This window comes from Cynocephalus volans, chromosome 8, assembly GCF_027409185.1.
Source record: "Cynocephalus volans isolate mCynVol1 chromosome 8, mCynVol1.pri, whole genome shotgun sequence".
NCBI lineage: Eukaryota > Metazoa > Chordata > Mammalia > Dermoptera > Cynocephalidae > Cynocephalus > Cynocephalus volans.
The window spans coordinates 90,947,082-90,974,612 of NC_084467.1; the positions used below are offsets into that span (position 1 = coordinate 90,947,082).

The window sequence follows — 27,531 nt, forward strand, 5'->3', positions numbered from 1 at the left end:
TAACCTCTAATGATTCTTTGTATTCTGTGGAATTAGTTGTGATGTCTCCTGTTTCATTTCTGATTTTTGTTATTTGGGTCTTCTGTCTTCTTTTTTTGTTTGTTTGGCTAGTAGTTTGTCTATTTTCTTTATCTTCTCAAAAAAAAAACAAAAAAACAACTTGTTTCATTGACCTTTTGAATGGTGTTTTTGGTCTCTATTTCATTTAGTTCTTCTCTGATTTTAATTATTTCTTCCCATCTACTAATTTAAGATTGGATTGTTCTTGCCACCATATACCAAAATCACTCAAAATGGATTAAATATTTAAATATAAGATCTGAAACTTTAAAACTCCTAGAAGAAAACATACGGAAAGACTCCAAGAAGTAGCACTGAGCAAAAACCTTATAAGACCCCAAAAGCAGAGACAATGAAATAAAAAATAAACAAATGGGATTATATCAAACTGAGAAGCTTTTCTACATATCAAAGGAAACAATCAGCAGACAAAAGACAAAGACAGCCTACAGAATGGGAGAAAATATTTGCAAACTATGCATCTGACAAGGGATTGATATCCAGAATATACAAAGAGCTCAAACAACTTTACAGCAAAATCAAACAAACAAACAAAGGACAAATAATCCAATTAGAACATAGGCAAGGAAGCTGAATAGACATTTCTCAAAGGAGGACATGCAAATTGCCAACATGTATATTAAAAAATACTTAACATCACTAATCATCAGGGAAATGCAAATCAAAACCACTTTGAGATATCACTTCACCCTAATTAGACTGGGTATTATAAGAAAGACAGACAATAACAAATGATGTGGAGAAAGTGGAACCCTTCTGCACTGGTGGTGAGACTGTAAATTATTACAACCATTATGGAGAACTCTATAGAGGTTCCTCAAACAACTACAGATAGAACTACCATATGATCCAGCAATCCCACTACTGGGGGGATTGGAAATCATCACATCGAAGGGATGCCTGCACTCCCATATTTACCACAGCTCTATTTATAATAGCCAGACAATGGAACCAACCTAAATGTTCATGATGGATGACTACATAAGGAAAATGTAGTATATATACACAATGGAATACTACTCAGCCAGAAAAAAGAATGAAATTCTGCCATTTTAGCAACATGGATGAACCTGGGGAAAATTATCCTAAGTGAAACAACCTAGAAGCAGAAAGACAAATACTGCATGTTCTCACTCATAAGCAGGAGCTGAATCCATAAATAAACAAATAAATAACAAAGAGAGACAGAGAGAGAAAGAAACAACAATCACAATAATACATTGAACTGTTAGAAGGAGAGAAAAGAACCACAGTTATGAGAAGTGGGAATGGTTAGGGGAGGAAGAGAGGGAGGGGGTTTAAAGAGAAATTGGTTAAGGGACCCAAAATGCTTGTGTATTGCAGTGATGAATAAGCTAACTGTCCTGATTTGACCATCACACATTGTACACAAAATTGAAAATCAATTTATACCCCACATATATGTATAATGATAAATAAATAAATACAAGAAAATGTCACCACAGTTTGATCCCCCTTCCAAAATAAATTAATACTTATTACAAACATCTATTGTCAAAAATAATATAATTGGAAATAACATTTAAGAAACTGAAAAGAGTATTTTAAAATAAAATGAAAATGATTTGAAACCTTATTTTTAAAAATTAACTTGAGGAAAAATATTACTCATACGAAAGGAAACATTAGGTATAATGCAGGATTTCTAACTTGTGTTTTAACACTTAGACTCAAAGTACAAGTTCATAAAACTAATGTCGGCATAAAGGTCAATTACGGCCTTTACATTAAGTATGATTTTCACTGCCTGTCACACAAAGTTAACAATAGAATTTGACATTTACTTTATATTTCACAGCCTGTGACTTGGCAGTAAATTTTAGGCTTATTTTTAAAGTAATTATTGTCTTTGGAATATGAAAAGAAATGATAGACTATTTTCACCATTTCGTAAACAGTTTAACAGTCGACGGCCACATTTACTGCTCCCAACCCAAGCCAAATGCCAGATATTTAGGGATCATTTTTTTACATATCAATTTTAGAAGCATTTTTTTTTGCTTCCTATTTATAGATCTCTTGCAGAAAATGTCTGATAGAGAACGAAAAAGAATTAGTAGCTTTTTAATACATTTATTATTCTAATTCTACATAAAACAGTACTGCCCCAGACATAACAGATCTTCTAAAAATATTTCTTTATTTTTACTCTGTTGCACTCCTCTAATCAATCACAATGAATGATATATTTCCTTTAGTGAATCAAAGTCTCATTAAATCAAAATTGGCCATTTTATGAAATCTATAAAGTGGATTTAATACTACATGCACATTGTACTACATGCACATCTATGTATAATTACATTATACATAGATGTGCATGTAGTACAATGTGCATGTAGTATAATGTAATTATATAAAAGATATAGATATATATCTTTTACTTTTTAATTTTGAAGAACAAAAATGTTTTCTTAGTATCAAATGTGAAAACTTTCTTGCTCTACAGAATGTAGTCATTCTGTTCATTGAACATGTATCGTCTGTTGAACAGTAAAAGATGAGGGACATGCTCAAAGTATAAAGCCAGAATTCCCTATTGAAATGAGAGTATTTGAGGAACACTAGCTTTTTGTTGAAGGCAAAAGCAAACCTGACATATGGCATTTTTAATTTAAGGAAGCACTATATATCTTACTATTTTAGGGCAAACTACATATTTTTCCTCAAACAAAACATCTTTCTTCTTACGCATTAGCATAAGTTAAATAGGCACAAATACATCATAAATAAGGTAACAATTATATTTCTCGTATAACTTTTAATTCTAACTTGCACAAGAAATTAACAGTAAGATCACTTTCAGAATTTCCATCCCTGACTGTTTACCAATGCTTCATCTTTCATTCATTCAACAAATATTTATGAAGGCAAAGTATCATACTGACACTATGCATAGAAGAAAATGGAATAAAGAAGCAAATGAGACCCAGATTCTACTCTCAAATACCTTACAGCCTGGTCATTGAGATTAATACACAAATACATAATATATAAGAAACATATTTCTTTGCTACCTACTATATTCCAACTATGAAGAAGAAAGAAATTTGGAGACGATGTGGAAACAACTTTCATCTGGGAAAACCAGGGAAATTATTCAAAAGTGCCTGGCATAAGTGAAATAATTTACAACAAAGCATCCAGTTTTTCTTTTAAATATATATAGGGATAATTAGTATTCTCTGCTGGCTCCCCAAATACTATGATTAACACTCTTCTCTCTTACTCTGTGCTCAAATAATCTGACTCCTGTAACTTGATCACCAGCCTCTTGGGGGTTTATTTTAAGGACAGACAATGGAAGTTGCCACCAGGAGTTTGGAAGGGGGAAGTAGTTTTCCCTCACAATTTCCTGGCTTGTCACAGAGTTCTGCACACTGACCACTACTGCCACTGTTGGAAAGTACTTAGGCAGTACTCAAGCTCTCATCAAGCTCTGTAACACTATTTTTGTTTCTTGTACCTTCAGCCCTAGGGAAAATAATGCTAATCACTAGGTTTCTCAACCTCTCTGCTCACACCTCTGAAATCATCCGAGTTATTTCCTGCTGCAATCCAGAGTGAACTCAAAAAGGATATGAGAAGTTACAGAAAGACCATGTACATGAAATTCCTTAAAACAGCAACTGGCTATATATAGCGTGTATATGAATCTATATATACTCTAAGTTCAAGGACTCAAATAATCACTATATGTCTGTCTTGCCAGGAAAGTAGTGTCTCTAGTAGAAAACAAAGGGTACAGTTTATAATCTGGGCTCCTCTACTTAAGCAATCAATCTATTTTATTCAATTAAATTTACTGGAATATAAACTTCATGAGAGCAGGGATTTGTCTGTTTTGTTCTCTGACATTTCCATAGTTCCTAGACTAGGCCTGAACATAGTGGATACTTAATCAATGTTTAATGAATGTATCTCCAGGCAAATAATTTATTTACCATTAAAAGACTCGATTTTAATGCCAGTAAATTAAGAATACTATTACTTGTATTTCTTCAAAAATTCTAAAACCAAAAAAATACAGATTTAAGTATTTTTTAAACTGTAAAGTGTGCATAAATATAAGGTATTTTTATTATAGTATTTGAGGAAAATTAAAGGAGAACACACCTTTCAATGGCAGACTACACTGGGTAAAGAGTGTCTCAGCACCATAAAATTTAAAAAAAAATATATAAAATTTTTATTTTATTTTATTCCTATATAATCCATTCATAATTGTTACAAAAATAAGTTCCAAAAAAGTTCAGTTTCAATAGTCATTATTCTGTAAGTCACGCCCACCAGGGAAAACAAATGTAATAGAAAAAAAAAAAGGATAATACATTTAGCTAAGCAGTCTAGCATGAGCCACTGGAAAATCAATAGCTTAACAAAATTCTACACTCTTTCCATAAAATATCCCCTGGACACTAAAACTTCTGTTCATATTTGATATTAGAGCTTTGTTGAAAAGTATGGTGAGTCTTGGTAGAGGTTTTTGATTACATATCCAGGAACAAGGTTTCCAGGGAATATCCTATGACATTAAATCTTAAACATGGCATAAAATTCTTAAGAAGTAACTAATATTATCACAAGATTAATTGAAAACCTATGCTTCCTGTCTACTCAGACTTCTGAATTTGCCAAGTCATTAATTCTCATCATTTTCCTCAAACATTCCATACTTTAAAGTTTCTCTCTCAACTATTTTGTGTAGTAAAGGAAAGCTGTCAAAATGCTTAGAGTATTAGTGAAACTGAAAAATGCATCAGATATTGCATCTGAACCATAATTGAAAGGAAAGAATGAGGGAAACCACATAATCACAGACAGAACTGCTATCCACATGGCAGTCCCAAACCAGCTTAAGAAACCAATTTTAAGAAAATGAGCAGCGTTTTATGTTACCTGCATGTATTTCTAATTCAACCACTATTTACCGAGTGTTACAGAAAATGCCTAAAGTTGTGTAAAACACTACCAAAAACTTGCACATTTATCTTATATTTTCTAAATTATCAATGTTAAGGATTCTTACTGAAGGATAACTACTGATAAGGCATAATTCCACCAAATTAATTAATTAATTAATTAATTAAAAGGTTTAGAAAAAGGGCAACAGACCTTGACTCCTGCTCCCTTATTTGCCGTAGATAATCTATGCTCCTTGAATTAATAAGTGATAGAAAGTATATTTATTTATTCATCCATTGATAGAGTTTGGATGTGTTGTCCCTGCCAAAACTCACATGGAAATCTGATCCCCTATGTGGCAGTGATGGAAGCTCTTTGAGTCATGGGGGCAGATCCCTCATGAATGGATTAATGCTCTCCCTGGGGGAGGACAGTCTAAGTGAGTTCTCACTCTATTAGTTCCCACGAGAGATGGTTGTTTAAAAGACCCTGGTACCTCCCCTCTCTCTGTCTCTCTTGCTTTCTCTCGCCATACAATCTGCTTGTACCTCCCAGGTTCTTGCCACTTTCCACCATGACTAGAAGCAGCCTGAGGCCTGCACCAGATGCAGCTGTCCCAGAATCGTAAGCCAAATAAACCTCTGTTCTTTATAAACTACCCAGTCTCAGGTATTTCTGTTATAGCAACACAAAACGAACTAAGACATCCATTAACAAAATCATGTTACATGTCTATTGTAGACATTGTGGGTACAGAACAAATCTCCTCCCTTGGAGCTTATATTCTAAAGAAAGAAACAAAATAAGTAGCATGTGAGAAAATAATAAGCACTGTAAAGAATATAAAACAATAAAGGATTAGAGAGATATATGTCAGAAGGTAGGAAGCTACATTATGAAGTGGGATCATGGAGAGTTTCATTGATTAAGGGACACTGAGACAGAGATACGTAAGGTACCTGAGGAATAAAAGAATGCAGATCTCCAGGGGAGAATCTTCCAGGCAGAAGGACAAGTGGATGCCCAGGCCTCGAGGCAAAAACAGCCCCACGGCAGGAGCATGCTTGATATGTCGAAGGAAGGGACACTTTGTGGACCAGAGAGAGCAAGGAGAAGAACCATTGATGGAGACAGACAGAAGGGGAAGAGGGTGTGGTCTGGATAACAACAGACCCTGCAGACTGTTGAAAGAACTCTAAGTTATACTGTAAAAGAGATGAAAAGCCACTGAACGGTTATGAGAAAAGAGGTGACATACTTCATTCACTCATTCATTCTTTCCTCCAGGTACTATTCGAAAAGAATAGTCTTGCTATTCTAGTCTTGCTGCTTAGAGAACAGACCAACAGATGGAAAAGACAGAAGAAGGGGTATCAACTAAAAGGCACTTACAATTATCCAAGACACATAATATTAAAAGTTATTATAACAGAAAACACTTAGTGGGAACTTACTATATACCCGCCACTCTTCTAACAACTATATATAGTCATATTGTAAACAGAAATGAACTATACCATGCCTTAAAAAGATCAAGTTCTTAAAAATGTCTAGTTAGACAACAATTTAAATAATCTATCATATTCTTATCATGCTGTTTTGAGCTAATAATAAATTCTCATTAACTGTGAGTTTACTGTAAAACTCAGGAAGTATAGAAAAGATGGTAAAATAAGATTCTTTTGTGTAGGATAATCCTATGGCCTTCTACTAATTTAAAGCTCAGTTAAAAACATAGAGTTCATAAATCATAGAAAAAAGAGTTGAAGCCCTTTAAAACTTAGCTAAAATTCCAAACAGTTCATGCCTTTAAGAAGTAAATAACACTTACTTACTACCTATGTATCAGTGCTAGAAGACTAAAGTTACTCTCTCCCTTAGCTGCATGTATCCTAACAGTCCCCCAAACCACCAGTTCTACCCCACATTAGCATCCTGAAGCAGGACCCTTCTCTCCATTTCTTCTGACAAGGCCTTGTCTCTACTCATGTACCTTTTGTTTGAAGTAATATTTAATATCTCATGTTTTCTTCTTTTCCATCAGGTTCACCTAATACTAGACTAACTCCTTCACTGCCACAAAAAGTATTAAAGAAAAAAAAATTCTGAATGTTTAACTACTCTACTTAAAGAAACTTCTCATGGCCTATCGTTTAAAGTTCAACCTCCCCCTCTCCCCCCAGAATAGTGTAAAAGGCTGTTCATAACAGGCCCTAACATGCCCAACTAGATCACCTCCCAAATGCTCCCAAACCACATTACATTTCTCAGAACTGCTGTGCTCATTCCAAACTAATCTTTTGCAAATATGTTCTCATATTTAATATCCTTTTATTCTTCATCATTCTGAATCTATCTATCATTCTCTCCCTTGAACATTTTATGCTTTTATTGTACAACACAATCATATTTTACTACTACTATTATTAATGTCTCTGTATCCCTTACTTAAGCACAATGTTTGGCTTATAATATTTATTCTTCTTCAACAGGGAATAATCAACTATTTAAACAACTAACTTTGAAATGAAATATGCTATCCTACAACATTCCCTATCCTTTCTACTCCCCAATACCTCTAATAAATCATAAACATTTCCAGGTAAAACATTCATTCATGCATTTACCAATCTTCATTGACTATAAACACTAGACCAAATGCTGTTTGTGATGCTGCTTTTGGAGTATCTAAATTAATATAATATAAATCCTGCTGTCAAGGAATTTATGGTCTAATGAGAAAGCTATGCAATAATAGAAAATTATTGCAAGACAAGATGGAAATAGAGATAAGAAAACAAGAATGCAAATGCAAGACGGCTTATTCTTTGAAAATTTAACAAAATGCTGCAGACTAATAATAGATCTTAAAAGAAAAACAAACAAAAAATGAAGACAAGTATCACCTTTCACCAGGGTTTTCTATACAGAGGCAAAATTTATAAAAGGGACAATATAAAATGTGTGTCACTCTATCACGCATTGTTGGCAACACTAATCCAGTGATGCACTAACCAACGAAGTAGAAAACTGAATCAAAAAGTGCAATGCTTCTTTTAGAGGACAAGCAATATCCTGTATACAATAATACTTTGGATTTGTATACAGCTATGACATCAGAATCTATCTCAAATGCTTCCTAGAGTTTTTTTCAAACAGTTTTAGCCATAAATCTTACTAAATATGACATTATGATAAGAGATCAATATAGTCCCCCCAAAATAGCTTTTCATCTGCCTATCAGAATGCTGTAGTGCAGATCTGATCACACATGGTCTGACTGGCAAAGAATAGCACATGGCTGTTGTATAATAAAGGACAGGAGCATCTAGAAAGGAGAACTGAGGAAATGTCCTACAGAATCACTGAAGATTGGTCATAAATAATGTGGCACATTTTCGTGTGTTGTTCTTCACCACGCTCATCAGACCAGCTCAGTGTGCAGCAATAAGGAATGTAAACACACATCAAAGAGCCCAAACCAGATGTTTTCAGTCTTGCTAAGGATAACTATCAAAAAAGGATTAAACCACTGTGGTGGCCCAGTGTACTCCTGCACATGTGGTCAGCAGTAGGACTTAAATATCTCCTAAAAACAGGAAAATCAAAGGGGAAAAAATCATATTTGGAATTTCAACTTGGTAAATAATTGATTATTAACACCAAGTTGTAAATAAAATCTGAAAAATGCTAAACTTGTTACAGTAAGAAAAAATCTTATGTTTTATAATACTAGTGCCATAAGACACTGCTATGTAGATTCATTTGACTATTTCTGCATGAAAGCCATTAAGTTCCTCTTTAGAAAGAATTACACATGACATATATATTGTTATTCTATATTAGAGAAACTCAAAATGTCCGTGAATCCACTGAGTCTTTAAAGCAGTGCTATTGCTGACCCTATTATTACCTGGCCATGTAGTGTCCCCTCAAAGTTTAACACTAATCTGCACTGAACTTGTGTTTGTTTCACTCAATTTGGACATGAACTGTGTGTGAACATCAACTCCACCAAATTTTATCCTCATATTTGTTATCCAGTGTTTGTTATTTCTCTTACCATTGTACGTTACTTGGATTTCCTGACATTTAGAAAATAAATAATTTTGGTAACTTAATACATTACACAAAACATGAGTCACAAAACTAACTCCAGACAATGCTTTCAACAATTTTTTAAGAAGCCGCAGCTACATTCCCAAATGCACATGTTAACCAAAGATGTACAGACAAGAGCAAAACTAAACAAACATAAGTAAACTCAACACTTCCTTGCTTATTTCTTCTGTTGACTTTATGCTGCTTTGACACAGTAAGTAATAACGTACCATTTCAGAATAAGATTTTATTTTTTCTTTGAGGTACTGAAGACTTCTTTAAAATAATAAACTATGAACTGAGTCTTTTATGAAACCAAATGTGCCTGCTATGTTAACTATATTTGCAGTTTTCACCTAATTTTAGAAATTAAATTAAAGTTTATTTTTTAAACAAACACTTATAAATCACTCAATATTGCAATACACAGATGTAAATACTTTATAGATGTTAACTCATTTAATCTTCAATTGACTCTATGAAGTAACTAGTACTGTTATCCCATCTTACAGATGAGGAAAAAGACAGAAAGATTGGGTATCTTGCCCATCATCTCTAAGCTAGTTAATTTCCAAATCCCAAATCAAACTAGGGTTGTATGACTCTGGAGTCAACATTGCTAACTACTATGGATGTGATTTAAAAATGCAAACACTTAATTATCATCATTATCATAATTTTTTTCATTCAACCATTCCTGCCCTTGTTAGATATTGAATAATGCATGCCTTTGCCTTCATCTTCCATTTCCCAAGTGAAACAATACAAATTATGTAATCATCTGGGCCCACTCACTTCCACCTTTCTGTTCCTAAAGTTCAGATTTTATAAAAGATCTCCCAAATATTTATAAAGATAAAAATTTTCTCAAGGTTTTGCCACAAGGGTGGAATCCTGTGGCTGAGCAGTGCAACAGTGCTGTGGCTAAAACTTTGAAAGAAACACTGTGTTTGGATTGAGTAACTAGGAAAAAAAAAATGCAGGTTGGAGAGTATGCAGGGAATTTGAGGTGAGAAAAATGAAGAAGAAAATCACCTAACTTTGTGTATGAACCACATAAATCTCTGACTATCTCCAGAGTTAAGCATGTGTAATGGACCCAAACCAATTTAGGAAAAACTTAAAGAATTGAACTGAAATTAAAACTACCTACACAAGTTTCAGAATAGTTCCTGAATTTACCCTCCATGAGACAGACAAAACCAAAATTCTGAGGATTAAAAACAATGAGAGTTAAAAACTTCAAGGAGACTCAGTCACAGGTGGAAACAGTTTTGTGAGTTTTGCTTAGGGGAACTCTATAAGATCCTCACAATGAGCAGCAGAAAAAAAAAAATCCTTCAGGCTTTTGGAAGGGAAAGGGGACAAGGAATCATTTTGGCATACACCAGAACATTCTATTGATCTTAACAAAGCATACCCCCAAGAGAAATTATTTAATGAGAGCCTAATCTGCTGGGTTTTCATTAGAGCCTAACTTAACTTGAGAAAGGAAAACACTCAACTCCAGTCAACATTACCCTTTTATGTGAGAGAAAGGAAATACCCAACTCCAGCTCCCTACAGCCTCCACATGGGAGAATGAAAACAGACAACTCCAGCCCCCTCCATCTATCTCATCCCACTTATGGTGAGTTTGGGGACTGAGAAGCACTGATAAAGTTCACAAACCAGGAGCTTAAACTCACCAAAAGAGTGAAATGTGATTACAGGACTACAAAATGCTCCTCCTTACATCCAAATCACTAAAGTCCTGTTTACCACAATTCTGTTTACTCAGTACATCACATCCACCTTTCAACAACAAATTTCAAGGCATACTATAAAGCAAAAGACACAGTTTAAAGAGACTGAACAAGCATCAAAACCAGAGTCAAATATGGCAGGAAGGTTGAAATTATTATACAAGGAATTTTTTAAAAATATGATTAATATGCTAATGAAAAAGTACATAATATGCAAGAACGGATGAATACTTCAGGCAGAGAGATGATAATTCTAAGAAAGAATTAAAAATAAATGCTGTAAATCAAAACCACTTTAACAGACATGAAGAGTGCTCTTAGACTAGATATGGTTGAGGAAAGAATCTCTGAGTTTGAGGATCAAACAATACAAACTTCCAAAACTGAAAAGCAAAACTAAAAAATACCGGAAAAATAACCAGAAAAGAATATACAAAAACTGTGAGACATCTACTAAAGACGTATTATACACATAATGGAAATACCAGAAGAAGAAAGAGAGAAAAGAATAGAAATAACATCAGAAGCAACAGTGACTGAGAATTTTCCCCAAATTAATGTCAGACACCAAACCACAGATCCAGGAGGCTCAGAGAACACCAAGCAGGATAAATGTCAAAAAACGCTACATCTAGGAATATCATAATCAAACATCAGAAAATCTAACATACATTAAAAATCTTGAAAGAAGCCAGGGGAGGGAAGGAACAACTTACCTACAGAGGATCAAAAACAAGAATTATATTCGACTTCTCCTCAGAAGAAATGCAAGGAAGAGAGAGTGGAGTGTAATATTTAGTTTTGCAAAAAACAAAAACAAAAACAAAAACACCAATCTAGAATTCGGTACTTTGAGAAATTATCTTTCAGAAGTGAAGAAGAAACAACAGACCTTCTCAGACTAACAAAAATTGAGGAATTTGTTGCCAGGGGACCGGCCTTGAAAGCAATGTCAAAAAAAATTCTTCAGGTGAGAAATTCAGACCTACATAAATAAAGGAAGATGTTCAAGGAATTAATATTTTTTTGTTGTTTTTCTTACTCTTTAGTGATCTAAGGTGTAACAGCTTGTTCAAAATAATAACAATGTATTTTATTATATAAATATATGCTTATATACACCATATATAAGTGAAATAAATGATAGAAATGATGGAAAGGACAGGAAGGAGACATTAGAAATTTTTATAAAGCAGTGTAGTATAATTTGAAAGTTGACTTGGATTATGTGTAAATTTATATTGCAAAATCTAGAGTAATTACTAAAAAGCTTGAAAAAAGAAATATAATTAGTATGCTAAGTAAAGAGAGAAAATAGAATCATAGGAGATGCTCAATTCAAACCATAACACGTAGAAAAACTACAGAAGAAAAAATAGAAATGAAAAAGTACAAGAAATAGAAAACAGGAACAAACATGGTAGATATTAATCCATCTATATCATTAACCTCATTAAAAATCAGTGATCTAAATACATCTATTAAAAACAGAAATTATTAGGGTTGATCAAAAAATAGGACCCAACTCCAACTACATGTTTTCTACCACAGACCCACTTTAAATAAAAAGACAAACAGAATAAAAGTAAAGGGATGAAGAAAGATATGACAAGCTAATACTAATCAAAAGAAAATGGAAATAGTTATATATGTTTAAGACACAGCAAACGTCAGAGCAGGGAAATTTATTAGGAACAAAGAGGGACATTAAATAACAATATAGAAGTCGATGTTCCAATAAGACATAGCAGTCCTTAATGTATATGTGCATAACAACTGAGCATCAAAATACATGAGGCAAAAACTAATAGAATGGCAAAAAGAAATAGATGAATACACTGTTACACTTGGAGACTTTAACCTTCCTCTATCAGAAATGGACAGATACAGCAGGCAGAAATTAATAAGGACATAGTTGAACTAAAACGCACTATCAATCAACTGGATATATTTGTCATCTATAGACTGCAAGAGCCCATTACACATCATTCTAAAACTCACATTAACATTCTTAGACCACATACTAAGCCATAAAACACTTCTTAATAAATGTAAAAGAATATAAATCATACAATGTCTGCTCTTAAACAGCAATGGAACTAAATTAGAAAACAATAACAGAAAGCTGGCTGGGGGAGCCAAATATATTTTGATGTTAAAAAACACACTTCTAAATAACACGTGGGTCAAGGAGGAAATCTCAAGAAAAATTCAAAAATATTATGAACAAAATGCAAATGAAAATACAAACTTATCTTAGAAGGAAATTTATAGCATCAAATGGAAATAGTAGAAAAGAAAAAAGATCTAAAATCAATCATCTAAGCTTCTACCTTAAGAAACTAGAAAAAGAGGAGCAAATTAAATCCAAAGTAAGCAGGCCAAAAGAAATAATAAAAAAAATAGGGCCAAAATAATAAAACAGAAAATAAAAATTAATACAGAAAACTACCGGGAAAAAAAAAAAAAGCTGTTTCTTTGAAAACATCGATGAAATTAATAAGACTCTAGCCAGCCTAAGAAAAAAAGAGGATACAAATTACTAGAGTCAGAAATGAAAAGGGTGCATACTATAGATCGCATGGACATTAAAAGAACAATAAAAATATTATGAAAAACTCTATACTCACAAATTTAATAACCTAGATGAAATGGATACAATCTAGAAAAACTCACAGACAAAAAACAGAAAATCACAATAGACCTATAACCAATAAAGTAATTGAATCAAAAATTGATAATCTTCTAAAACAGAAAGCACCAGGCCAAGTTGGGCTCATGGTGAATTCTAACAAACATTTAAGAAAAATCTTTCCAGAAGATAGAAACAAAGGGAATACTTCGTAACTCATTCTATGAGGCTACTTCACCCTAATAGCAAAATCAGTAAAGGCATTAAAATAAAATAAACTACAGACCGATATCTCTCATAAATGTAAATGTAAAAGTCTTCAACAAAATATTAGCAAGTCAAATCCAACAATGTATAAAATTAATTATACACCACTACCAAGTAGGATTTATCCCAGGTATGGAAGGCTGGTTCAACATTTGAAAAATCACTTAATATAATCACATCAACAGGCTAAAAAATAAAAACCAAATAATCATATTAACAGATGCAGAAAAACATTGGAAAAAATCCAACACCCACTTCTGATAGAATCTTATAGCAAAATAGGAATAGAGGAGAACTTCCTCAATTTCATTAAAGAACATCTACAAAAATACTACAAGTAACTTCATATTTAATGGTGAGAAACCCAAAGCTTTCCCACTAATATCAGAAACAAGGCAAAGATGTTCTCTTTCAACGTTGCTTTTCAACATCACACTAGAAGTTCTAGCTAATACAATAACACCAGAAAAGGAAATAAAAGGTATAGGAATTGGGAAGAAAGAAATTAAACTGTCTCTGTTCACAGATAACATGATTGTGTAGAAAATCCAAAAGAACTGACCAAGAATAAAAAAGAAAAACCAACTCCCGGAACTAATAAGTGATTAAGTGATTATTCCAAGGTTGCAAAATACAAGGTTTACATACAAAGGTCAATCACCTTCTTATATATCAGCAATAAAAAAAGTGGAATTTGAAATTAGAAACACAATGCCATTTATATTAGAACTCAAAAAATATAAAATACGTATGTGTGAATCTAACCTAATATACATATATACAATATCTATATGAAGAAAACTACAAAAGTCTTTTTAAAAATATCAAAAAACCAAATAAATGAAGAGATATTCTATGTTAATGGATAGAAAGACACAATATTGTCAAGATGTCAGCTCCAAATTGATCTATAGATTAAACACAATCCCAATTAATATCCAAGGAAGTTATTTTGTGAATCTTAACAAACTGATTCTAAACTTTATAAAAAGAGACAAAAGACCCGGAATAACGAACCAAGTCAGTATTGAAGGAAAAGAAAATAGACAGAGATGACAATGCCTGATTTCAAGACTTATTAAAATGTTACAGTAATCAATACAGTGTGGTATTGGTGAAAGAACTGACAAATTAATCAATGGAATAGAATAGTGAGATCCACATAAATTCAGTGAACAAAAGAAGCAAAGGCAAGACATTGAAGAAAAGGTAATTTTTTCAACTAACAATGCAGTAACAACTGCACATCCACATGCAAAAAAAAAAAAAATGAATCTAGATACAGACCTTACGTCCTTCACAAAAGATAACTCAAAATGTATCATAGACTCAAATGTAAAACACAAAGCTATAAAACTTCTAGAAGATAGCACAGGAGAAATCTTAGATTATTTTGGGTATGACAATGACTTTCCATGAAAGAAATAATTGATAATCAGGGCTTCATTAAAATGCAAACCTCTGCTCTACAAAAGATAGTATCAAGACAATGAGAAAACAAGCTGCAGACCAGAAAAAAGCATTGCAAATGACACATCTAATAAAGGACTCATCCAGAATACAAAATAAACTCTTATTACTCGATAAGAAAAGAACAATCAGATTTTAAACTGTACAAGAGTTATGAACAGACATATCATACAAGAAGATATATAGATAAAAAGTAAGCATATAAAAATATGTTCAACATCATATGTCACTAGGGAATTTCAAATAAAAGCAACAATGATATACCACTACACACCTATTAAAGTGGCCATATCCAAAATAGTGACAATGGCAAATTCTGGTGAAGTTGTGAAGCAAAAAGAATTCTCATTCATTGCTAATGAGAATGCAAAATAGTACAGAAATTTTGGAAGACAGTTTGGCAGTTTGTTAAAACACTGAACATATTTACAACTATCATTCTCCTTAGTATTTGTGATTTGGAAGTTTATGTCTACACAAAAAGCTGCACATGATTTTATAGCAGCTTCATTCATAGTTTCCAAAATTTGAGAGCAACCAAGATATCCTTCAGTAGATGAATGGCTTAATAAACTGCGGTACATCCAGACAATGAAATACTATTCAGCACTAAAAAGAAATGGGCTATCAAGCCATGAAAAGACAAGGAGGAAACTTAAATGCATATTACTAGATGAAAGGAGCCAATCTGAGAAGGATATATACTGTATGACTACAACGATATGGTACGCTGGAAAAGGCAAAACTATGGAGACAGTGAATAGTTTAGCAGCTGCCAGAGGTTGCAAGGGAGAGAGGGAAGAATAGGGGCAGCACAGAGAATTTCTAGGCAAGTGAAACTACTCTCTAAGATACTAAAATCATGGATACACGTCATACATTTTTCCAAACCCACGGAATATACAACACCAGGAGGGAACCATAACATAAATTATGGGCTTTGCATGATAATAATTATCAATGTAGATTCATCAATAGTAACAAATTCCCTCTTTGGTGTGGGATGTTGACAGTGGGGAAGGTGGGAAGGCAGATGAGACAGGGAGTACTTATATATGGGAACTATCAAACGTTCTGCTCAATTTTGCTATGAACCTAAACCTGCTCTAAAAAATAGTTTGTTTATTAACACAGCAACAACAAAACAATAAATGATTGCCAACCCTAAGATGACCCAAACATTGAAACTCTCAGAAAGAGTCTTTAAAACTGAAATGATAAATCTTCTCCAAGAGGCAAAGAGGTCCACCATTTAAAAAAAAAAGGGGGAGAAGTTACAAGTGGTTGGCAACAAATAAAAACTATTTTTAAAAGCTAAAAGTTTCCTAAATTTGTTTTTTAAAACCCCATTAATTTACAGATTTAAAGTCTTCAATGAACCCCAAACTGAATAAATACAAACAAAACCATGCCTAGATGCTTCCTAATCAGACAGCTCAAAAGCAAACATAAAGAAAAAATCCTGATAGCAGTTACAGAAAGCTGTACATCAAATACAGAACAACAACAATTTGAATGTAGATTTCGTATCAGAAAGCATGGAGGCCAAAAGACAGTGAAACAACATTTCTGCAGTGCTAGAATAATAAAACTGTTAATACAGAATTCTACAGTCAGTGAAAATATACTTTTGTAATGAAAGAAAAAGAATGACATTCTCACATATAAAAAAACAAACAAACAAACAAAAAAACTAACAGCTGATCTACTCTACAAGAAAGCCTAATGGAAGCTCTTCAAACTGATGGTAAACTATACCACAGGGAAATTTGGGTTTTTAGAAATGAAAGATTAACAGAAATGGTAAATATTTGGTTAGATATAAAACTGTTTTTTTTCTTAAGAGGTTTAAAAAACTTTTTTTACTTTAAAGCAAAAAACAAAGCATCTTGTGATATTTCCAATGTATGTAGATCTAATAAATATGACAAGTATATAAAGATCAGTGTGAGTAGAAGATTGGAAGATTTCTACATTACATATAACATAGTACAATCTTAACAAGAAATAAATCATAAAATGTTGGTATACATTTTGTAATTCTTAAAGAATCTCTCCCACAAATAAAAAATATAGCAAAAACTTCAACAGATAAAATAAAATAGGATACTAAAACATATTCAAATAAGCCCCCGACCAGCAAAAAATTAAAGATTGGAGGCAGAAAATGGAGAGAAAGGACTAGAGCATAAAGAGTACAAAGTAAACACAAATAGTAAAATAGTAGAACTAAATCCAACCATGTCAATAACAAATCAATAACATTTAATGTACATGGAAAGTACACCACACCAATTAAAAGGCAGAAATTAACAGACAGGATAAAAAGCCAAACCCTCCAACAGGCATATTTTAAGTATAAAGACACAGATAGTTTGAAAGTAAATGAACAGGAAAAATATGTACCATACAAACAGTAAGTTAACAAAAAAAGTGGCCACCCTAATATCACATAAAATAGACTTCAATACAAAGAATATTATAATAAATAAAGAGTGACACTTCAGAATAAAAAATAGTGAAAAGTAGACAGGCATAACAATTGTAAATGTGCATGTGCTTAAGAAGAGAATATATGCAACAAAAATTGGCAAAATGAAAAAGAAAATAGGCAATTCTACAATTATGGTAGGAGATTTTAACACCACTTCTCAACAACTGGTAGAACATATAGACAAAAAATAAATGAATAAAAGACGTAAAAGATCTAAGTGGCATTTATAAAAGACTGTATCCAACAATATCAAAATGCACTTTCTTTTTAAGGACATGTGCTACTTTTACCAAAACAGACTACATTCTGGAACATAAAACAAATCCCAATAAATATAAATGGATCAAGATCACACCAAGTTTATTCTCAGATGACAACAGAATTATAGAGTTATTATAATTAATAATAATATTTATGATATTAAAATTATTAATAATAACAACCAATAATAATATCTAAAAACAATACTCAAGTAGCTAGACATTAAAAAACACACTTCTACATAATTCACGGGTCAAAGATAAAATAAAAATTGGAAAACATTTTAACTGAATGGCCATGAAAAAACTTACAAGATTGACAGAAGAAGAAATTGAAAAACTGAATTCACCTATACATGTATTTAGTAAAGAAATTAAGTATCTTTTAAAAAGCATTTCTGAAAGGAAAACTAGGCCCCTGACATTTTCACTGATGAATTCAATCCAGCATTCAAGAAAGAAATAGCATCAATCATATATGAAAGTTTTCACAATATGGATGAGGAGAAATCACTGCCAAGATCAGTTTGTGAGACCAGCATAACCCTCATGTCAAAACCTGACAAAGACATTAAAAATATAGATAATTGTAGACCAATATCCCTCATTAGTACAGACCCAAAATCTTTAAATATTTTTAGCAAATTGAATCTAACACTATATAAATATGATAATATACATAATGAACAAATGGGGTCTAAGAAATAAAAAGTTGTTTTTAAACATTTGAAAACCAATCAGTGTAATTTAAGATGCAAACAGAAAAAAAAAAACAAACACATGATCATTTCAATCGGTGTAGAAAAAGCATTTGACAAAATTCACTACACATTCATTATAAAAAATTTTCAGAAAACTAAGACTTGTAGTGACCTTCAAACTGATGATGGGCTTCCACTAAAAACTTTCAGCCAACATCACACTAAATGGCAAAAGACTGAATTTTCTTCCACATTAAGTCAGGGGAAAAAAGTCAGAAAGCCTGCTTTCACAATCTCTATTCAACATTTTAGTGGAGTTCCTGTCCATTGTTATAAGTGAGAAAAATAAATGAAGAGCATAAAGATAAAAAGTTGTAAAATGGTTTCTACTTTCAGATTATATCAGTCTTTGCATTAAAGATATACAAGAACTAATAAGGGAATTTAACAAGGCTGTTAGATACAAGATTAATGTAAAAAACATTGTTTTTATATATTAGCAACAAAATATTGAAAGATTATGCTAAAAAATGATTTCATTTACTGTAGCACCAAAAAATAATACTTAGGAACAAATTAAATAAAAGATTTCCAAGATCTCTACTCTAAAAATTACAAAACATTGTGAAAGAAATTAAAGAATCCCAAAATAAATGGTGAATTCTATCATGTTAATGTTAAGAAAATAGGAAACTCAACATTATTTAAAATGTCCTTTCTCTTCATTTTGATCTGTAGTTTAAATGCAATCTTTTATAGATTGGATACCTCCCCCCACATCTCAACCTTGTTGTAGCTTAAATCCCCACTGTAACTTTTAAGAGGGTGGAAAATCCTATTCTGGTAATTGCAAGGTGGGGAGATGATTAGAATTCTGAGGACCACGCCTAGTGAATGGATTAAAAAAGGTGGTCATGGACATGGTTCTGAGGGCTGTAAAAGGACAGTGCAGGAGAGGCCATCTCCCTCTCTGTTCTGCCATTTCTGCCATGTGATACTGTGGGTTTCTGTTGCCACCACAAAGACCCTCACCAGACATGTTCCCTGGACCCTGGACTTTCCAACATTAAATTTTGTTTTCTTTATAAATCACCTAATTCAAGGTATTTTGTTATAAGCAACAGAAATGGACTGATACACAATCTCAATTATAATCACAACTTTTTTTGTAGAAATTGATAAGCTTATTCCAAAATGCAGGTAAAAGTACAAATGACCTGAAATAACTAAAGTCGTGTTTTATAAAGAATAAAAAGTAGGTGTATTTTCCCCATCTGATTTTAAAACATCCGGTAAAACTACAGTGATCAAGTTGCTTTGGTATTAGTGAAAATGTAGACAAATAAATCAATGGAATAACGTAGAAAGTTCAGTAATAGGTCCACTCATTTGTCAATTGATTTCTGATGTAGAAACCAAAGCAATTCAATGCATGAAAAGAGAATCTTTTTAATAAAGTATGCTGGATTAATTGGATATCCTTATGTAAAAACAATAAATGATGACCTCAGACTAAATACAAATATTAACTCAAAATGGGGCATGACCTGTATATAAAACGTAAAACAACATCCTCATAGTAAATATAGGAAAAAATCTTTGTGATCCTGTTATAGGTAAAGGTTTCATAGAACACAAAAAATGCAAACCATAACAATGAAAATGATTAAACTTTATCAACATAAAGGGCTTTCACATTTTAAAAGACAGGATTAAGAAAATAAAAAGGCAAGTCACAACATGGAAAAAAATACTTGCAAACATCTATCAGACAAACAAGTATATGCAGGATATAAAAAGAATTCTTAAAAGTCTGTAATAGAAGACAAACAGCCCAATTTTTTAAAATAGGGAAAAGATGTGAAAAGACACCTTTAACCAATAACCACCAAAAAACATGCTTGATATCATCAGTCATGAAAGAAATTCAAACTAAAGCCACCGTGTAATACTACTACACATCTACTTAGAATAGCTAGAATTAAAAAGACTGACCATATCAAGAGTTAGCAAGGATGTAGAACAACTGGAACCCCCATATACTGCTGGAGGGTATATAAAATGGTTAATGCCACTTTGGAAATTAGTCTGACAGTTTTTTGTTTGCTTTGTTTTATAAAAGTTAAGCGTCCACCCACAAAATAACCCAGACATTCCACTTCTGATTATTTAAACAAGACTAACAAAAATAAATGACTACACAAAGATCTATACATAAATGTTTACAGCAGCTTTACATGTAGTGGCCAAAATCTGAAAGCAGCCCGAATGCTCACTAAGTGAGAATACAAGAACAAATTTTGATTTATCCAAACACTGAAATCGTACTCAGCAATAAAAAAGAAACAAAATAATAATACATACAAAAGCATAGATAAATCTTAAAGTCATTATGCTGAGTGAAAAAAGCCAAGCTGAAAAGACTACATTCACTATGATTTGTAGAAAAGGTAAATAAGCTATAGTGATAAAAAGAAAATTACTGATTGTCTGGGGTTAGGGTGGATAAAGGAATGAAATATAAGAGGTCATAAGGAAATTTTTGGGTGATATGGCAATGTTTATTTTCTTGATTATAATAATAGTTTCACAGGTATATACATAAGTCACGACGAATCAAATGGTACACTTTTAACATTTGCAGTTTACTATAATTCAATCATACCTAAGTAAATTGAGAAAAAACATTTTGAAGGGCCGTGAACTAAATGCATCTAGACTGGGAAAGGTGGATAAATGGAAAACCTACCTCCATCCTACTATATATTTCTGTAAAAAAAAACTACGTCTCCTACAATATAAATTTTAAGCATGTTCCTTGGAAAAAATATGCAGTAAAAAATACATGGATATTAAAAAGCAATAATCAACTCTTAATAAATTATTTCAGATGGCTATTATTATTTTAAAGTAAGATTTCTTCAGGCCTTGCAGAATTATCAAAATAGCATAGCTTTTATAAAGTATTACTCATTGATTTCTCCACAGACAGTTGAATTCAAAAGTCTTTTCTGAGGAGTTTGGAGAGATGCAAAATTTCCATCTACAAGCTTTCCCCCTCATATTGCCATTATATTCCACTAATTGCTTTAATGAAATAAACAATCTTCCCAAAGACAGTTTTTTTGTTAAAAGTATTGAAGACTTGTAATAATCTGCTTTGATTCTTAAAAAAAAATATTAAAGATTGAAATAACAATGCTTTGAAAAATTTAGTCACAATGGCTATAACTTCCTATTTAGTAAAGAAATTAACCAGTTTAAAAGACCCCAAAAATAATTTTATTGATAATCAATACAGGCAATACAGTTCTTCTAATTTAGCTTTTCCTCACATCTTTGAAGCATATTATCAAGCTGGAAAAGGCCAACCAAGGCTGTTGATTAGTGTTGGTTTGACGTTTTGTGCCTGTGTGAAAGTATTCATCTACTCAGATCATGGTCCAATTATTAAAGTCTGTACCCAGATGCTACCCTCTGTCTAGAGGGGGCAAATTAATCTAATCTCTATAAGGTATTTTGTAAACTAGCAGTAGCCCAGGAAAGAAGTCCTTCATTTACAAGACAAAAGAATCAGCTAGGAGTTTTGACTGATAAATGGGTCACAGTTAGTCACCCATATCAAGAATGTACAAAAATATTTGTAATGTCAATATAGTTATAAAATTATAAAAAGGAAAAAGTTACAATAATGAAGAAAACTACACATTAATGTATAATTAAACACAACATACAACCACATATATATATTATGCGTGTATATATAAAAGTTCATGCCAAAATCTTGAGCATTTTATATAGATCAGTTCAATTTTTTTTTTATAAATCCTTATGAGGGAGGTTCTATTATATTTCCCATTCGAAAAATGAGGAATTGAAACTTACATAAAGTAATTACACATAGAAAGGTGAATACTAAGTGAGTTGCTAAGACTGAAAATCATATTTTTCTCCTTCCAGATTCAATACTTATAATCACTCTGCTATGCTGAAATTATATAATCCAAATTATTTTATTAAGTAAAAATAAATACTTTCCCTATTTAATTGGTCAAAGATAGTAAAAGATAAACCTGATATGAAAGGTTCTGCATTCATTCACACTTTAAAATCTAATTACACTTCATAGTATATAAATATTTTATTTAAAGCTTCATTGGGTTTCATGAAACTCCAAGATGCAGAGCAGTTTAATAAACTTATTTTTCACTACTCACTGTCTTATTCACTAAGGATTTCATTAAAGAATCTTTTCAAAATTATTTTTCTTCATATTTTAATGGTTTTTCCAAGTAAAGAGCTGAAGTTACTCCATGACTTAGAATGTGATATAGGAAATTATAAAGTTAAAAATCAATTAAAAAAGAGAAAGAAATTATACTGATATTGTTCTCCCACATCATTCATTTATGTTTGAGGATAATAAGTTTGTGTAGGTTACAAAAATAAATTAGCCTGTAAAACTGATGTTTATGAAAATAGTTTTATTTTAAAATAAGGCTTTGCAAGACTAGAAATTATACTAATTTGCTTACAATGTTCATTCATCTAATAAGTAAATAAGTAGTTGTTTATCATCATATGTATGCAATCAATGTATGGCACTGGTAGATCTGAGAGTGTGTTAACATTACATATTACCAGAATCAGTTTATCGTCTAATTCAGCATGATATAATGGATTGAAATATTTTATGTAGAATCAAAGGCTTAGGTACACACCACTGGGAACAATCAGAAACAAATATTCTCCCAAATAAATAAACTGAAAATGTTACAAGTGTTAATTATATTTAAAACTATGCCATAGGTTATGTGTATAAGTATAGGAATGTGATAGTTTAGCTTTACATTGTTCTTTTTATGGAAATACTGTATGTGTGTATGTTGAGATATACATGTATGTGTACACATATGTATGAATATATATACGCATATGTCAACAAAATACAGTAAATCTCCCATGTGAAATATGACTATTGATCTGCATTACATTATACAGCTTTATTTTGTTATACTTTGTAAAATTAATGACTCAGAAATTGTATAAAAACAATCACCAAAGCAATGAATAATGTCTCAGGAGTACACCCTCGATTGGGTCAAGACTCAGGTCTGTTTGTTCTGTTAAAAAAGGACTCAATGAAAATTAAAGCATGAGTTACCAGGTCCAGTGACTGAAGTATTAAAAGAAGGAATATAATTATCATAATTAGTGAAATATAATTGGAAGGACGCTTCTTACCATAAACGTCACATTATTTTTAAAAAATGATTTAAAAACTTGAAGTTCATCTTTTGCAATATGATCTCTAATTTGCCTTGGAAACATTCACGAAGAACAGAGGAAGGCAGAATATATGACTTGAACATTTCCCTAAATCAATCTCTCAGAGAAAGAAGTGAAGAAAATGTTCTTTTCTCCAAAGGAAATCATACAAAGTACTAATAGTAAAGCTATTTGTCCTTCCCAGGAGAATAGCATGCCTGTGTTCAAATCAACCAATCTCTGTGAAGGTTTCCCAGGCGTTACAGTCACCATTGTGTAGTCATTCTCTTACTGAACAATGGAAAACATCACGACTGCACCCACAGAGAAAGAAAGTAGGTCACCCTTTCGTGTTTTCAAATTTGCTTTATAACATATATTGTTATTGTTATTAACCCAGTTCATCTGATTTAACAATATTCAGCCTAAAATTAATGTTTGGTTTATTTTTACCTCAAAAACTTCTTCATCCAAAATTCTTGTTCCAAAAACCGTGATTCCATTGGTATCAACAATTGCTTTCTCACTTCTATCAAGTGGTTTTGTGGTTTTCTTCTTACAATCAACAATCATTGTCACAGTTTTCTTCTCCACGCTGATTGCTACCCGATGCCACCTAAAAAAGCAAAGTAATTCATTTGTAAGCTTAAAAGACATTGTGTGCTAAACCATTATTCATGTTAAGATACTGTATATTTTAAATTGTAAAGTGAGCTGAAATAGAACAAAAATGTAGGCTTATTTATTAATCAGTCAATAAACAGGTGACTACGTACTGTTTACCCAGTACAGTGCTAGGTAGTCAAAAGGACACAAGCAGCCATAAGATGCACAGCAGGATTAGCTGTCTATGCTGATAAGGAAGTGCCTATTCTTTGCTTCACTTTGTGCCTTAGCAACAAAAGCTTAACCTCACTCTGTCCTGATGAGGGTATTTGATAGAGATTAGGGTGGATATGGGGTAAGTAATAGTTTCCATGTACGCAAATGCTTTCTTCCAAAGTGGAATTCCACTTTAAAAAATTCTGCTCCAGTGATCCCCAGAGATTGGTGGTAAAAGGGTATGTCTACTAATTGAATGACTGCTCCATCTGGAGCAACTGAACGTTCTAATTGTAAAACACAATGTGCTACTCTGTCTTTATTCACATTTATTTCAAGTGCTTTCGTTTTCTTTTTCCACTTTAATTTCAAGACAGTTATAGATCACTACTGTGGGCAGGATCCAAGACTGAGACACAATATCTCTCCTTCTTTCCAGGGTTGGCAGGAAGTGGGAAAGCTGAAAGAAAGCATAGTCAAGGCATGTGTGGAGTGAGAGTCTCAATTCACTCTGCAGCTACTGCTTCAGCTAATTCAACACAGTGATGACAGGATTAAGGGAGAGACATGGCCAGCCTGTTGGAAATACACATACCCTAACCATACTGTAAAACGGTGGGTTTTATTAACAATATCTGGTGCTAACATAAACCAGTAAGTGAAGCTCACTTGGATTCTGCAAGCCACTCTGGCTTATATTTTATTTTTTTTCCAAATGAAAACTGCTAGATTAATATTCCAGAAGTGTCTAGGACTAGATCCATAAAATAAAGTACCCAAAAAGTTGCAAGAGCCTTCCTAAAATGTCTATTTCATGTGACTTGGCATGGCTACTGATGAGGACCAAGTATATTTCCATATACACTTAATCTTTGATCTTTCCACTAGCACATTCAACTAGCATAGGCATCTGCTTGGTTTGAGTTGAGCAAAGATTAACATAAGGAGCCACTTAATACAGTGAGAGTGAAATTTACACATACTTTATGCCAAGAAGCCTGCATCTTAACTTAAACCATCCCAGTATTGTAGGTATGTGATTTTCATTAACAGAAAATAAAAAATGATTTCAATTGTTAAAAGCTGATTAGACTAAAGTTGGTATTTTTGTTGAATTAATTTAAGTTGTGATAATAATATGCCATAATCATGGTGTCACATATCACATTCAAAATACTACATTAATACTTAGTTTTGAAATCATTCTCGATTATTCTTTCTCTCATACTCCACATTCATATCATCAGAAAATCTTATATTCAAAGCTTAACTAGACTCCAGTATCTCTCAACTTTGTCCAAGCTGCCATCTCTCTCACCTAAACTCCAAACCGGTCTCTGCTTCCGCCATTAGGCAACGTTATGCAAAGAGTGACCTTTTTAAAATGTAAGTCAGATCAAGTCACTGCCTTGCTAAAAACTTTCAAATACATTAAAAGCTGAAGTCCTTATCTCACCTCACAGCAGTGACCCCTGGCCCTCTCTGACCTCATGTCTGACTTTCTGCTTTCTGACTCCCTGCAGCCCAGCTACCTGATTGCCTCCTACTGTTCCCGGCACATGTTCTTCACTCTGCCAGGAGTGCTCTTCCTCCATGTCCCACATAGCTATTCCCTCACTTCCAGCGTGACTTTGCTCAGTGCAACCTCATCAAAGAGGACTGTCCAATCAAAATAGTTCACCCTACATCCCTTACTTTGATTTACTTTTATTCATAGCACTATCAGCACTTTGCATATTAAGTGTTTGTTAGTCTATTGTTTGTCTCTTCTAATAGAATTTAAACTCCAGGAGTAGAGAGACTTCACCTGGGTTGTTCGCTGCTGCAGCTCCTGTGCCCTGAAGACTGCTGGCCAAGGGGTAGCTAGTAGATGAATACTTAGGCAATGAATGGCCATTCATGATGAATGTCATGATTGTTTTTAACAAATTGAAGTGTGTTTAAATATCAACAATTTTTGAATTTAAACCATTTTTATGCCAGTTAAAGTCAACAAATACCTCACATTTTAACAGTCAAGTGAATAGTATAGTGCCTGGCACATAGTAAGCATTTAAAAAATTGTTACTAAAAGAATATATGAATTAAATAGTGATTAAACAATATAAAGTATTAATTTTATTCAATATATGGTCAAAGTAAGTAGTGCTGGGCATCTGTAATTTAAAGTAAACTATCATATGTTGTCAAATGGCTAAAAGAGAATTTAAATGTTCTCATCACACAATAAAATACACTTTTGCAATGATAAATTTGCTAACTACTCTGATTTGATCACTACAAATTGTATACATGTATTGAAACATAACTCTGTACTTCATAAATATGTACAACCCAAATGTTTCAATTAAATTTTAAAAAGTTAGAAAAAAATACACTGTCAATGTAATATTTTACAATTGTGAGACATGTAAATATAACTTCTTATTCTGTTTGATAGTAAATCAAAAGTATTGAGCATTTCCCATGTTTTATTTTGATGATTTGTTCAGACTAAAATACTGCCTATTATTTTCAAATGGGATGTGAGCTGTAATAAGTTGATTTGTTTTTCAGTTAAGAAAGCAGGATTAAAGAAAAATAAGGTTTGAATAATAAGATGAATTAAAAATGTGTTCTACAATTACTAAATATGGACTAAAATTTTATCTTGATGTTTGCTAATGGTCAAAAACAGAAACACAAATGTGATATAATATTACATATGTTCATAAGATAAAAATGTTAATTGCTTGTGAAAGCATAGTTTTTTCTGGCAATGAGA

The 27,531-nt window shown here is 32.4% G+C and overlaps 1 protein-coding gene across 3 annotated transcripts in view; it reads right to left on the reverse strand.

Annotated features, from left to right (window-relative positions):
- COL11A1 (collagen type XI alpha 1 chain) overlaps nucleotides 1-27,531 on the reverse strand; it is a 213,685-nt gene that overhangs the window by 156,103 nt on the left and 30,051 nt on the right. For all 3 annotated transcript variants that reach the window (XM_063104117.1, XM_063104115.1, XM_063104116.1), the window contains exon 4: nucleotides 24,399-24,561. In XM_063104117.1, coding sequence (XP_062960187.1) covers nucleotides 24,399-24,561 — 163 coding nt within the window. The remainder of the gene's footprint in view (nucleotides 1-24,398; nucleotides 24,562-27,531) is intronic.